This window comes from Cannabis sativa, chromosome 2, assembly GCF_029168945.1.
Source record: "Cannabis sativa cultivar Pink pepper isolate KNU-18-1 chromosome 2, ASM2916894v1, whole genome shotgun sequence".
Lineage (NCBI taxonomy): Eukaryota > Viridiplantae > Streptophyta > Magnoliopsida > Rosales > Cannabaceae > Cannabis > Cannabis sativa.
This window is the reverse complement of record NC_083602.1, coordinates 90,037,066-90,051,034: the sequence shown is the minus strand read 5'-3', so window position 1 is coordinate 90,051,034 and position 13,969 is coordinate 90,037,066. Positions and strand designations below refer to the sequence as shown.

The window sequence follows — 13,969 nt, the reverse complement described above, 5'->3', positions numbered from 1 at the left end:
CTCGGGACCCCGGACCCCAACTCGGACCTGGACATGGACCCGGACCCCGATCTGAACCCAAGGACGTGGACCCGGACCTGAACTCGGGACGTGGAGCCGAATCCGAACCCGTAATTGGTGTTGGGATCGAGTGTATTAAAAATATATTATAATTTTACACAATCACTTAATACAAGTCAATACCAAACATTGTATTGTATTAAATAATACTAATACAATGCAATACAACACAATCTAACACAATACAATACAATACATTACAATACGGTGTACTAAACAAGCCCTTTTTTAGGGCACGTTTGAAAAATGAATGTGTAATTAAAAATAATTACATGTTTTGATATGTTTATTTGACTATGTAATTACATAATTTGAGTGTAATTAGATTGTATAATTACCAAAAACTTTTTATTTTAAATAATAACTACTAAAAAATATTATTTTCCTGTGTAATTAATATTACTAACTGTTTTGCCAAATAAAATAATATGAATACATATATAATTACCATCTCATATTCAAACACACATTGTATTTTAAAATATAGTATAATTGTTAGATTGTGTAATTACTACCCTAGTAATTATAATTGTGTAATTAACACACTAGTAATTACACAGTTACTTTCAAGCATACTTCTAATTTTTTACATACTTAACTTCTCTTTTTTTTTTAGCAAAATCCTTTTAATTTTACTATTTTTTGCAAATTTGAGGCGCCTGTTAAATACCAATTAAATGATCACTGTGTACACTTGAGTATATGTGAAAGTAAAATTTCGAAACCTATACAGTAATAATCAAGTTGAAATTTAACAGTGATATCAGCACCTCAAATTTGCAAGACAAAAAAAAAATAAACATAAGGGAGGTTTGCCACAAAAAAAAAATAAGGGATTAAGTTTAAAAAAATCGAAACATAAAAGGGTTTTGTCGCAAATAATATTTTTCTTATATATGTGGTTGAGGAGTGCTACTGTCAACCTCTTATTACAATCTCTTAGTTAATCTCTATGCCCGAAAACATATACCAGAATAATTTTTCAAAAAAAAAAAGTCATGATTGTGTTCGTTATAGTTATAATATCCTCCCTGTAAATTTTTAAAAAATTTCAAATAGTTTACAGTAGCAAAAATAAATTTGAAGTTTTTGAACACGGATGATAGATTAGAATATCAAAAACTCTATTTTCAGTACGATAATCTATTCAAAAAAATTACAAAAATAATATTGTAACTGTAATAAATATTGCTATGAAAAAATTAAAAGAAATATTTTGATATATAATTTTAAGTATAGAAATTGACTAAAATGCTGTAATTAATATTCTTTATATGTGGTCACAATGATAACATGTTAAAAAAATAATAGTATAGTAAATAATTATTTATTCAAATATGTTGAATTTATGGGTGTTTATTTAACTCAATTCACACCATAAAGAATATAATGAGTGTAGAATTTATATTTTAGATTCAACTTAATTGCACAATAGTTTAAATTTAATCTAATGGAATTTGTGGAATTAGATTGGTTACTTTTTTTTAATATTATCTAATGTTTAGGCGTTATGTGATGAGGTGATGGTAAATGCATTCATGCATGTGATGTGACATTGTGACATAGTTTTGTTAAAAAAAAAACAAAAGAAAATAGTATAATAAATAATTATTTATTAAATACCTTGAATAATTAGGGGTGTTTATCCTTAATCATGTTTATCTACTTCACTTCACATTATTTTCTTTATAGTGTGTAGAATTTATATTTTGGATTCAATTTATAATACAATCATTTAAATTTAATTCAATTCAATATATAATAGTAGGATTAGATTCATTATTTTGAATATTAAATTATTTAATATTTAAATATGTGATAACAATAAAGGTGAATGCATCCTTGCATGTGACATAGTTTTACCTTTCTTCTTGATAACATGGTGTTTTCTTAAAAAAAAATAATATAATAAATAATTATTTATTCAAATATATTATTTATTTATTTTTTTGAGAAAAAGCGTTTATATTATAGATTCAAATCAGTTAGACTTTTCGGTCGTTACACAAAATATTGTTAGGTAAGGCCGGAGCCGGGATAGACCCAAAAACCTGATGAGCAAATGCCCATCTAGCCACATTATGAGCGGCAAAGTTACAAGTTCTACTAATATAAGCAAAATTACAACTGATAAACAAGGGAGAAGACTTAGTACAAAAAGAGATGTAATTATCAAGCGCCTAGCAAGAAGCCTTCCCGTTGAGAGCATTGATCACCACACTCGAGTCATTCTCCACAATCACAAACTTAGATCCAATATATTAAATTTAGAGGAAATTAGACTCTATACTCTTTTTATATTGTTCTATTTTATTTTTACCTTTTTTTTAAAAAAAAAAAAATCTATTATTTTTACCTCTTTTTTTAAATACTTTACCGATTTTACCCTTATCACCTCAATATACTCTCCATGTGACTCTCTTATGTCAGGATATTTTGGGTACAGTACATATAAAAAGAGGTATGTCTCAATTAAATATAAAATTAGAGGTAAATTTGGTTAATTGATAAATAGAAGAGGTATTTTTCAATAAACTCCTTAAATTTAGGACATATAATTCAATTCGTATTTTTTTTATTATAGTGCATACAAAATTCATATTTTAGATTCTATTTGATTCGCATAATAGCTCAAATATAATCTAATTCAATCTACAATAGTATAATTGAATCAGTTATTTTAAATTAGCTATTTTTTAATATTAAATTATTTAAATTTAAAACACACCAACAAATAAAATAAAATGAAGTTTCTTTTATATTTTTTAATAATCCCTCAAAAAAGGTAGCTACATTAGTTGATGTAAAATGTGTATGTTTATTACATTTGTAGGAGTGCTTAGTTACATTTATAACATAATATAGCTTCTTTAAATAATTTTTCAATAGTTTATTTTTTCTCTATATATTTTTATTTAATTAGTTTTATAAATTTAAATATTAAAATTATAGTTTTTAAATGATATAAAGATAAAAATAAAAATAAAAATGTAATATAATGTAAATATGTACGGTAAAATAATAAAAAAAAAATTGATAAGACATTTTAAAGAATAGCGTAAAGAAGCTTATATGAGTGCTCTTAAGTGTTAAAACTATTCCAACATGATTTTAGTAATCAAATAAATATTATATGTGTAATTAAATCTATCAAAAAAATTTGTTAGTTCTACTCATGTATTCTTTGGTGGTTTAGGAGTTTATTTTTAGGTGGTTTAAGAGTTTGGTTTCAAAATAAGGAAGAAAAAATCTAGGGTTTAACATTAATTGGATGATGATATCTTGTTTTCCCTATATTTTTTTAAAGTAATTGATAAGTTTTGTTTTATTTTTATTATTATTTAGTAAGTCTCATAACTGTTTATAACGATAATTGGTTTGTCTTTTATTCTATTTTATAACGGATAATGAATAAATATTTATAATTTTTGTACGAATAAGTTATTCAATTGGACAAATGAATCTCTATTTTTGGAGTGGTGTATTAATTGAGCAACAAGGTTAATGTATATCCATGATTAAAATTATTTTAAATCAAATCTAGAAGAGATTCTAATACTCATAAATGAAATATATTGAGGAAATTGTCAAGATGTGGAATATACCAGAAGAAGATGAACTAATTTATGGAGGTCACTTCCTCAATGCATTATTGGGATCTTGTTTCTATGATCTTTATACTAATAGCAAGACAACAAAAAATAGATTTGAGAAGCTTTTCCAAAGAAATACAAACTTGAGGATAAAGGTATAAAAAAATGCATGGAGTTTAAGTTTTATAGCAATAAACTATTGATTTCATAAATGCATGAATTATAAATAGGGTGGGCCCGAGAATATATGAGCCTAAAGTGATTTTGGAATTTTTACAAAAATATTAGATTTTAGACAAAAGTTTACAATTTTACTGTCACTAAGAACTTTTTACAAAAAATACTATCTTTTTATAAAACAATCGTAAAACAACAAAATAGAACAATTAAAACAACAGCAAAATAACTAAAAAATAGCCATGGAACAACCGTGAAAACTTAACACGATACACAGTATAAAACTTACGCAGTATTTTTGAAAAAAAAATACAGTATTTTTGAAAAAAATTCTGTCCCACAATAAAAAAATTAGAAATTTCAATATGTAGTGTAAAAACCCTTTTAAATTTTAGAACCTTCACTTTCAAAAATATATATAAAAAAAAATATTAAAAATGAGTGTCAACCCACACGGCCACACCACTGTTTAATGTAATATACATCCCAACTAATAAATTTATGAATATTTATTATTTACAATACACTTAATTTTATATATAAATAAAAATCTAATGAGACCTATTACTTTTTATTTTGGACTCTCAAAAAATGTGAACCCTAAGTACGAGCCTAGTCACCTATGCTTAGAGCACCCTGATTGCAAATCACTCTAAATAAATTGGGTAATCTTAAAATTGTTTAACTCATTTCGGACTGAAACTATCATCGGCAAATTACCTAGAGGAGGTTGGAGGATAAAAGAATTTATCTAAAGAAAGTCTCAAACATTCGAGAATGGTGGAAAAATCTCGTTCTAGAAATCAAGATAAAAATGAGGTCAATTTGGTAAACACTTGTAAGTCTAAGTTATCTCTATTAGCTCCCAATTGGCTTTCATCTAAAACAATGTATACATGGCATGGACAAGATGATTGCCTCCCCTTTGTTACTACTCTCTTCAAACAAAGTTAACCTGAAAAATTTTGTTGATAACATTTCCTACAAAATAAAATAAAGAATAAATTACATTATTATCCTAGAAATGGTCATGTGTTGGAGGAGGCTGAGAATCCACTAGTACAACTACAAGTTCTCAATTAGCTTTCATTTAAGACAATGTCCACATAGCATAGGCTATATGATCATCTTCTCATTGTTACTACTTCCTTTTATACAAAGCTAACTTAAAAAAAAATGTTGGTAACATTTCCCACAAAATAACACTATATTATTAAAGTTAAGAATTCCTGAACACTTAAAACATAAAAACATGCTCATTATAACAATATAGCCTAGGGTTTCTCTAAATATTTTATATTGCTTGCAGGGTTTCTCGTCTTAAATCTTTAGCCATTTAAGGTTGTCTTTTTTCTCCGGCCAGACCCACCGACCCTCCTTGGGTTTAGGTGTGGCTTTGTCGGGGTTTTTGATTTTGCTACTGCAATTAATCTTGTCTTTCTGATCTGGTTTTAAGTGTCTTTTATTTAAGTTACTAAGATTAGTCTTGTATTTGTGACATTGTTTTGTATGTTTTGTTTTGTTTCGTTATTGATTCGTCTTCTTTGTTTTTTGATGAATCGTCATTGAATCACTGCTAGTAGTTGTGAATAACAAGTTCTCTGCGGCTAAAGAAATTGTTAGTGTTGGAAACTTATTTTACCAGGATCTATATTTACTAACATGTATGTTGATTATAATTCTATAATCTAACATCCTAAATATGAAATTCCTAAAAACGACAAATAAACACATAAGAGTAGGAGTGTTCACAAAGTATCCGATCCAATCCAATCCGCACGATCCAATCCAATCCAATCCGCAAAATGCGAATATCCGCACTTGTGCGTATTGGATTGGATTGAAAAATCTAAAATCCGCACTTGTGCGGATTGGATGTTGTTTGACCTCAAAAAGTAACCGATCCAATCCAATCCGCACTTAATTATATATATTTTAAAAAAATTATAATATGTAATACATTTTAATTAAAAAAAGACACAAACTTCTAATTTCGTAATCTTTTTTAGTAATATATTGAGTTGGTGCATTTTATTTATTTTGTAATAAAAAAACACAAGAAAAATAATTCTTATTCAGATAGACACATACACATAAAGTTTAAATATATATACTAGCTTATTTATTTTAGTAATTAGATACATATATATTTTAGTGTAAATCTAAAGATAAGTATATATATTGATATATATGTATATTGGTTTAATTTGTATATAAATAGAGATGGAAATAGATTAGTATTGGAGATTAAGAAACAATAGTCTTTTTTTAATTTTTTTTCTATGAAATATTAAATAATTTATTATTAAAAAAGTAACCGATCTAAAATAACCGATCCAATCCGCACTATTGCGGATTGGATTGGATTGGATTTAAACTCTTATGCGGATCGGATTGGATCCAAAATATGAAATCCGCACTTAGTGCGGATTGGATGTTGTTTGACCAAAAAAGTGCGGATTGGATCGGATGAACACCCCTACATAAGAGTTATAGAAAAACTTACATTAATGGCACCAAAATAATATGATTCATTCCGTACAATTCTCTAGCTCTTGATTCATGTTTGTAGCAAAACATTATCAAAATCTGAACCTAGATATTCTCTTCCTTCAATTGTGTTCATCACAGTCATTTACAAAGGCCTAGGTATCACCTTTAATAGTGTGGGTTGATACTCCAACACCTTTAGAACAATATTTTGAAAGAGAAACTATGTAATTTTCGAAAATCAAGAGAAGAGGAATAAGTGACATTAAGTTTTTCAATTCTCTTCTCTTTCTTTATATAGGTATTCACATAAGGTTAGGTTTAGATGAAATGTGTTTGGAATGAAGACTTGAGCTGAATCTTACTCTTAGGGCCGAATATACATATGGGCTTTAGAGTTAGATTTTGGCCACTTTATTTCAACTAATGAAACAAAAGTGCCTTTTCTAATTTTAGCATTTCTCTCATTTAATTATTTAAATACCAGATTTATTTTAATGATTATAAATAATTATAAAATAAAATACAATTTAAATATATTTATTAATTAGACTCACGAAGTGTACTAATTAACAAGTAAACCCCTATTTCTCTTTTCTTCTAAAGAATGCTTAAACTTGGTGAAATTTTTCAAATAAGACGTAGTCTATTTTCAAATTCTATTTGACTTATTAAATTAATTAGTTGAGTCTACAAGATGATATTATCCAAGACAATATGGGGACCATGAGCCTATGTAACCAAACTTCTAATAAGTAGATCCAAAAATAAACCAAGTAGATTTCCTAACTTATTAATTCTTCTTAACTCTACTATAGATTTGGAATTACACTATTGATTACATAGAACGCTCTATATACCAGATATAAATACATTATGAATTATCCATTATTTCAATCTACATAATCAATGGTCCTCTATATATGGTCTACATTGAATAGGAAAAAAATTACCATATTACCCTTCAATATATTTTATCTTTAAAACACTTAGCTACTTATAAATGATATTTCATAAAATTAATATAATTACCGAAATGAGACATCAATGATTTAAACTCGTTTAACCAAGCTTTAAGAAAACTATCGTTTCACTTGTATGTACTTATAAAAGCTATATATTCCATTTATGTGATTAACGCTCCCACTCGATTGAACTACTGAGTTCCCAATATATAAGTATTAGATCGATCATATTGGTCAGTTGTAACGAACAAGTTAAAGAACTCGTATAGTACAATTAAGCTAGAACTTGATCATCTCAGGATTGAGATTAATTGACCTAAGATCAACTAAGTGACATTGACTTAGAAAATACATAACGATAAGTTTATGATATCTTTTTCACTATCAATATCGATCCAGTCCGATGTATAGTTGATACATCTGATACTTGCTTACTTTGCTAATGACCTGAAAAGGACATTCTACTTATACAAGTGTAAGTAAATCACATTATTGATTATCACGTCAGTGTAAATCTAGTGCATTGATAAATCGTGGGACTAAGTAGTTTGAAGCATATAATCATGGTTATTTCCCACTGTGTAGACAACTCTATAATCATGAATAACTCTATCTTCAGAATTTATATAATAAACATATAATCGTGAAAGTAATCACGTGAACCATGCAATATAAAATGAATTCTGATATTTTATTAATTAGTAAATCTGATTATATTGAAATGAATTTTATTAAGAGTATAAAATCTCAATGGTTAGGGTGCAGTGCTCAAGCTATAACCTTGCAACTCTATAACACTGTACAATCGTTAAGTGCTCAAGCTAAGGGGTTGAATGAACCTGGTGCAATAGTTTATGCTGTTGCATTTTTTCAGCAACGGATGAAATTGAATAGGTGTTCTTAAGGTTAACTGTGAAGTTACAATCTTTTTCATCCAATTTTATTTTAGTTTATTTTGTCAAACGATCTAGAAATTAGGCGACCAATTGATTGGCTTGTTTTTTTGATTATAATCCTGATCGTATTTCTAATAGAAGAGATGTTCTGATTGGGTTGCAGACTATTATTTTAATTGATTGTTATTAATAAAATTACACGATTCATTAAAAAAAAAACATAGAAATATGAATTATTCCACTATCTATTTCACATGAGTATTAATAGAAATAAATAAATAAATAAATAAAAATATGTTTCTCTAGGGCAGCATTTTGCCAAGCTCTTGTCCTCGTATAAAATTACCTAATGCTACCGAGGCTATTGTGAAGAGCCTCACTTGTATATCAAGTTCGTTTGTTGTCTACTATGCATGAACCTTGCTTGAGAGTAACATTATATTTAGTAGGAAGGAGAAATAGGAGTGGATGAAGAGGAGAGGAGGGATATGGGAGAGTATAACAAGTCAATGAGATAGTTTGTTGGAGAGCAATTCTTTTTAAATTCTCAATTCTTTTTGTGTGTAATTCACATGTTTGTTAGTTCATATAATTGCATTAAAATTGTATAACTGGAGGTAACGGCAGACTCGACCTTAAAAATATATGAGTCTAAACAAATTAAATTTTTGGATCCCCACTGTTAAATATATATATAAAAAAATTATTGAAAATAAGTGTCACGAGATTCGAACTCATAACATGTATGATATGTTTACTCCAACCAACTAAGCTATGAATATTTATTGTTTAAAATACATTTAATTTTAGTTAAATAAAAGCCTAATAAAACTTTTTATTTTTATTTTGGGCTCAAAAAGTGTGAGTCTAATGCACGAGCCTAGTCTGCTTATGCTTAAGCCTGACCCTAGGTAATGGAGGAGTTCCAACTATACTCTCAAATTTTCACGAACTCTGTGAGAATTGAGTGTAATTACTTTGTGTAATTACTAAAAACTTTATTATTTCTACTAATTGTTTTGCCAAACAAAATATTAGAAATTCAAATGTAAAATATATTGTAATTATTAGATTGTTTAATTATCACTTTAATAATTATATTATCTAATAATTATACAATGTAATTACATTCAATTCTTATTGAGAACCATACCAATTGAAAAGTGTAATTAAAACTCCTCAGTTACATCTAATTAAACAATTACCATGTAATTACTTAATCACTACCAAACACACCTAAAATAAAGTCATATTCAAACAACACCATTTGGAGTTTGGACAAAAACACCTCAAGATGAAAAAGCTTAAATCAACTCATCCCTATCATTAGCTTGGTTGGGAGTGTTGTGAGGATTGGTTCCTCCATAAACAACAAACAAACAACATTAGTTGTTCTTCTTAGTTAGGTACCCAAAAACAAAAAATCAACCCTAACATTCTCTTTCTTTTTCTTTTTTCCCCTAAACACTTTATTATTATTCTCTTTCACTCCCTATAATACATATATATAAATACCCAAAAAAAAAAAAAAAAACAGCAGCCGACTACGGTCGTCCTCGTCCCACACCCAGAAATCTCTCCTACCCAATCTCCTGGTGAGTATCGGAGACTCTTAGACCAGTCCTCCGTCGCCGTCAACCTGAAAAGTTCATCTCTTTATCGGAGGAACCGATGATTCTTCCCTCAAAACTAGTTTTTTACTGCTAGGGTTTCTCTACTCGTTCAGATCTCCGAACAATCACAACCTCAGACCATCGATTTCGTTCTAAAGGTCCTTGATTTCATCTGGGTTTTTCTTAATTAGAGACTCAAGCTCACTCTGTTAGGTTTCCTGAAGAAAAAGGGGTAAGCGAAATTATGGATGATGCTCGAGTTCTTTTGTTTGTTTCTTACAATAGATTTTGAGCTGTTTTTGTTGAAATTGTTTTGATTAGATACCGAAGGGTTGAGCTTGAGAGCTGAAAGTGTTGGCTTTGGGTGTGGGTTTTTGAGGAATTTGGTTATGAAGTGAAAATTAGGGTTCTTTTGTTATTTGGGGGTTTTGAGGAAATGAATGTGAGCCATGCTTCGGTTCACCCAGTGGAAGATGCTCCAACTACAGAAGGTGGTAATGCTCCGAGGGTGAGGATGAAGGACTTACAGGGCATGCCTGGGACCCCAGTTGGGCTTGCTTTGCGTGTTAGCCAATTCGTTTTTGCAGCTGCTGCTCTTGTTGTCATGGCCTCCACTAGTGACTTTCCTTCTGTCACTGCCTTTTGGTAACGCATTCTTTGCCTAATTTTCTTATCGGGGTTTTCTTGTTTTTGATTGATTTGTTGTTTAGCTGGTATTATGTTAGCAATTTCGTTTTTAGAGGAACAAGCCCAATTGGCTGATCTTAGGATTACATTAGAGATTTGTCATTTGTGTTTATACTGTTTTTGTATAATACTTAGGCTGTTTGTTGCTTTTGGAAATTATGTGCATTGCTCAACTTTGCGATTTTAATCATTGTTGTTCTCTGAAAGGTGTTGTAATCAGAGTGTTGTGTAAATAGTTCGATGCAAGGGTGTTCCGTTGATGGTTAATTGAAAATTTCATAGTTTTCGGTCCAGTAATAGTATATTCATGTGAATTTTCTTGGTTTTACAGACGAACATATTCTAATTTTACGTATGGCAATAATTTACCTCAGAAACTGTTCCATTTCGGGTATTTCATTTGCAATTTTTGATACCTTGGTTCCTTTTACACTTGGTTAAAACTACATAAGAATTCTGATCCTTGAAGGTAATCATAATATTTTTTTAGCAGCATCAGTATATTACGTAGCTACTACTATTGGATCGAATTGGATGTATCATCACCAAACCATGATTGTTTCTTTAATGGATCATGTTTAGAAGTTGCTTATAAGATAGTAACTATTAATTGTAGGAGTTTACTTCTGTGAAAGATCAATCCATCTACGTCTGTATTTACTTTTTCTTCATGCTACAGTCCTCCTGCTAAACTCAGTCTTTAGGATGAATGGCTTATAGTAATATGCTAGGTAGGTTCACATGAGGCATTGAACCCAAACCTCATGAGAGCAGACCATGGACTTGATCACTCAATCTATGCTCCATGAATTTCTCCGTCTATATTTATTCTAAAGGTGAAGGGTGAAAAATAAAAACAGCTTACCTTCACATGCTTGGAAAGGTTTTTGACCTTTAGTCAAGAAAACCCCTACACTGGAATAATATATAGTTGCTTGATCGTACTTGTTTCCTTAACAGAAAATAGCGCTCATCAAATTATTCCAACGGGGGTTGAAAGTTTTAATGTTATTAACTTTTTGTGGTAGGAGAATGGAGGGTATTAGATATGTTATTTATTTTTCTTTGCTCTTTGGATAAAAAGTGTTGTCAAGATAAGTACTGGTTGCCGCTGGGTTGCATAACATAAAATAAAGGATAACTCTAAGACTGCTGTTGTAGGAAAACAAAAAAATTGATGAACACATCTCCCTGTTATTTTCGCTATTCACTTTATGTATTATGAAACTAAAACCAATGTACGTAGACATGTTATGTTGTGAGTGTACTCATTTTGTTCATGTGATGGTAAAGGATATGGAAGATCAGTTTTTCATATAGTATCTTTGGCTGTCAATATAAGAATTTCCATCTCAGTGAAAGTAGGGGCTTATTATGTATATTCTTTAAATATGAAAAGTCTATTTGTGATGTCTTTCTTTTCTTGTGCTTGTTCTGTATATCAAACTTTGTGGATGCTCATAACCTCTTCTGATGTTTCCTGTCTCAGCTATCTTGTTGCGGCTGCTGGTTTGCAGTGTGTGTGGAGCCTTTCATTGGCCATCGTTGACATGTATGCTCTTTTAGTGAGACGCTCTTTACAGAATCATCGGGTTGTGAGCTTTTTCACTGTTGGTGATGGGGTAAGATTCTTCATAGCGAAAAATACTCTAGCAAACAGATAGTTTCGGGAGATGCAGAGCATGATCCCTGATCTCTTGACCAATAGGTTTAACGTGGTAGATTAGATTAGACCATGGGGTGTGTTTGCCTTGAACCAGTCATTTTATTTATTTCTCTCTTCAAACTCGCACTTTTCATGGATTACATATTTCAATTTCGCATGTGCCCTTTCTTTAGTTACACGGTGCTCATTTTCATGTTTTAATCAGGACCCTTCTTTCTGCTGCAGATGACTTCAACTCTTACATTCGCTGCAGCATGTGCTTCTGCTGGTATCACAGTTCTGATCGACAACGATCTTGGTAGCTGCGCACACAACCACTGTGCACAGTTCGAAACTGCTACAGCCATGGCTTTTATAACTTGGTTCACATCATTACCATCTTTCCTTCTAAACTTCTGGTCACTAGCATCTCGGTGAGTGTACTACAAGAATGAGAAAACTTGAATGAAATATAAGAACGAAGAGCAGCTTCGGTTTGAAAATGCTATTTTTCTTCTTTTTCGTCGCTGTGTCCTTGTGTGACATGTTACCAAAATGCCCTTGAATGAAAAAAAAAAAGTTGGTTGTAATTTTGTGTATAGTTTGTGTGAGTCAGTCTGTTTCAACAATACAAAAGATTTCAAGTGGTGGTGAGATATAATGGGTGGTTAACATACATACCCTCTCAACCTGAATATTGAATATATTGGACATTTTTGACATAGTATCAGATATATTTGTATGCATATAGGTGGTTTTTGATGATGTTGTTGTTTATGCAAATAGGTTTTGAGTGACATTTTTGGCTTATTCTTCTTCTTCTTCCTATGGTTTTGTTTAGTCATTTTAGGATGGTTTTATTTTGTTTCTTAGTCATGTGAGCATTGGTTAAAGACAATATGAATTATAAATTAATAACATAGTAATGCATACTTTTCATGAAATAAGAATCTCGTGCTAGGTTGTCATCATGCAACTTCTCAACCCTTTTTCTTTTCCTTTTTGTTTTTTAATACAACCACTCACATTTATATATATTAATGAGTAAATTTGTTGGATTGTAAGTAACTTGAGTATTTTGAAAGTAGTTTTAAGATTATTCTAATTTTGGAACAAATAGTGCTTAGTAATATGAGAGAGAGCATACATTATCATAGGATCACAAGTGAATGAAACTAAGACTAAAAAGTCCTAATTTCCTAATTTTTTTTAAGGCTAGTTAGAATTTTTGCTCCTTGAATTTTGACATGTACTAAATCATGCCCTTTGAACTTTTAAAGTCGTTAAAAATACTTTATGAACTATTGAATTTGTTGGATTTAAGGATTTTTGTCTAATTTCATTCAATTTTACTATTTCACTGATTGTTTATGTACTAAATTATGTTTTCTAATTATGATATTTATCAAATCATGCCTCTCAAACTTTGATATGTACTAAATTATGCATCTTGAATTTTCATTCATGTTAGACTTTTTTATTAAAATTGAAAAAAAATCCTTAAATTCAACAATCTCAATAGTTCAGGGATATTTTTAAGGACTTTAAAAGTTCAGAAGGTATGATTTGGTACATATTAAAGTTCAAGAGTAAAAATCCTAATTAGCCTTATTTTAATAATCTTGATATGAGCGAGTAATGCTTATTTATACATTAATAGAATAATTGAGTTGTATGTATGTCTCTTACAATCAACTATGATTGCTTGAATAAAAGGAGAAATGGTAAAATGCACTAATATAATATCGTTATAATATTGTTATTGATACAATTAAATATTAAATTTTATATAAGTGAATATATTAATTTTTATAGAATATTATTAATTGATTATAAGATATCA

General features: G+C 29.6%; 1 protein-coding gene across 1 annotated transcript; it reads left to right on the top strand.

Moving 5' to 3' along the window:
• The first annotated feature begins 9,454 nt into the window (after positions 1–9,454).
• LOC115719604 (CASP-like protein 5A2) lies at positions 9,455–12,925 on the top strand. The gene is made up of 4 exons (XM_030648702.2): positions 9,455–10,026; positions 10,116–10,439; positions 11,971–12,103; positions 12,373–12,925. The coding sequence occupies exons 2-4, from the start codon at positions 10,231–10,233 to the stop codon at positions 12,562–12,564; spliced, it is 534 nt and encodes a 177-aa protein (XP_030504562.1). The 5' UTR covers positions 9,455–10,026; positions 10,116–10,230; the 3' UTR covers positions 12,565–12,925.
• The last annotated feature ends 1,044 nt before the right edge of the window (positions 12,926–13,969 follow it).

What these genes read in the sequence shown, in the direction of transcription:
- LOC115719604 (XM_030648702.2), top strand. Translation starts at nt 10,231, where the DNA reads ATGAATGTGAGCCATGCTTCGGTTCACCCAGTGGAAGATGCTCCAACT. An exon ending in CCTTCTGTCACTGCCTTTTG is followed by an intron (nt 10,440 to 11,970) that starts GTAACGCATTCT and finishes TTCCTGTCTCAG; the next exon opens with CTATCTTGTTGCGGCTGCTG. An exon ending in TTTTCACTGTTGGTGATGGG is followed by an intron (nt 12,104 to 12,372) that starts GTAAGATTCTTC and finishes TTTCTGCTGCAG; the next exon opens with ATGACTTCAACTCTTACATT.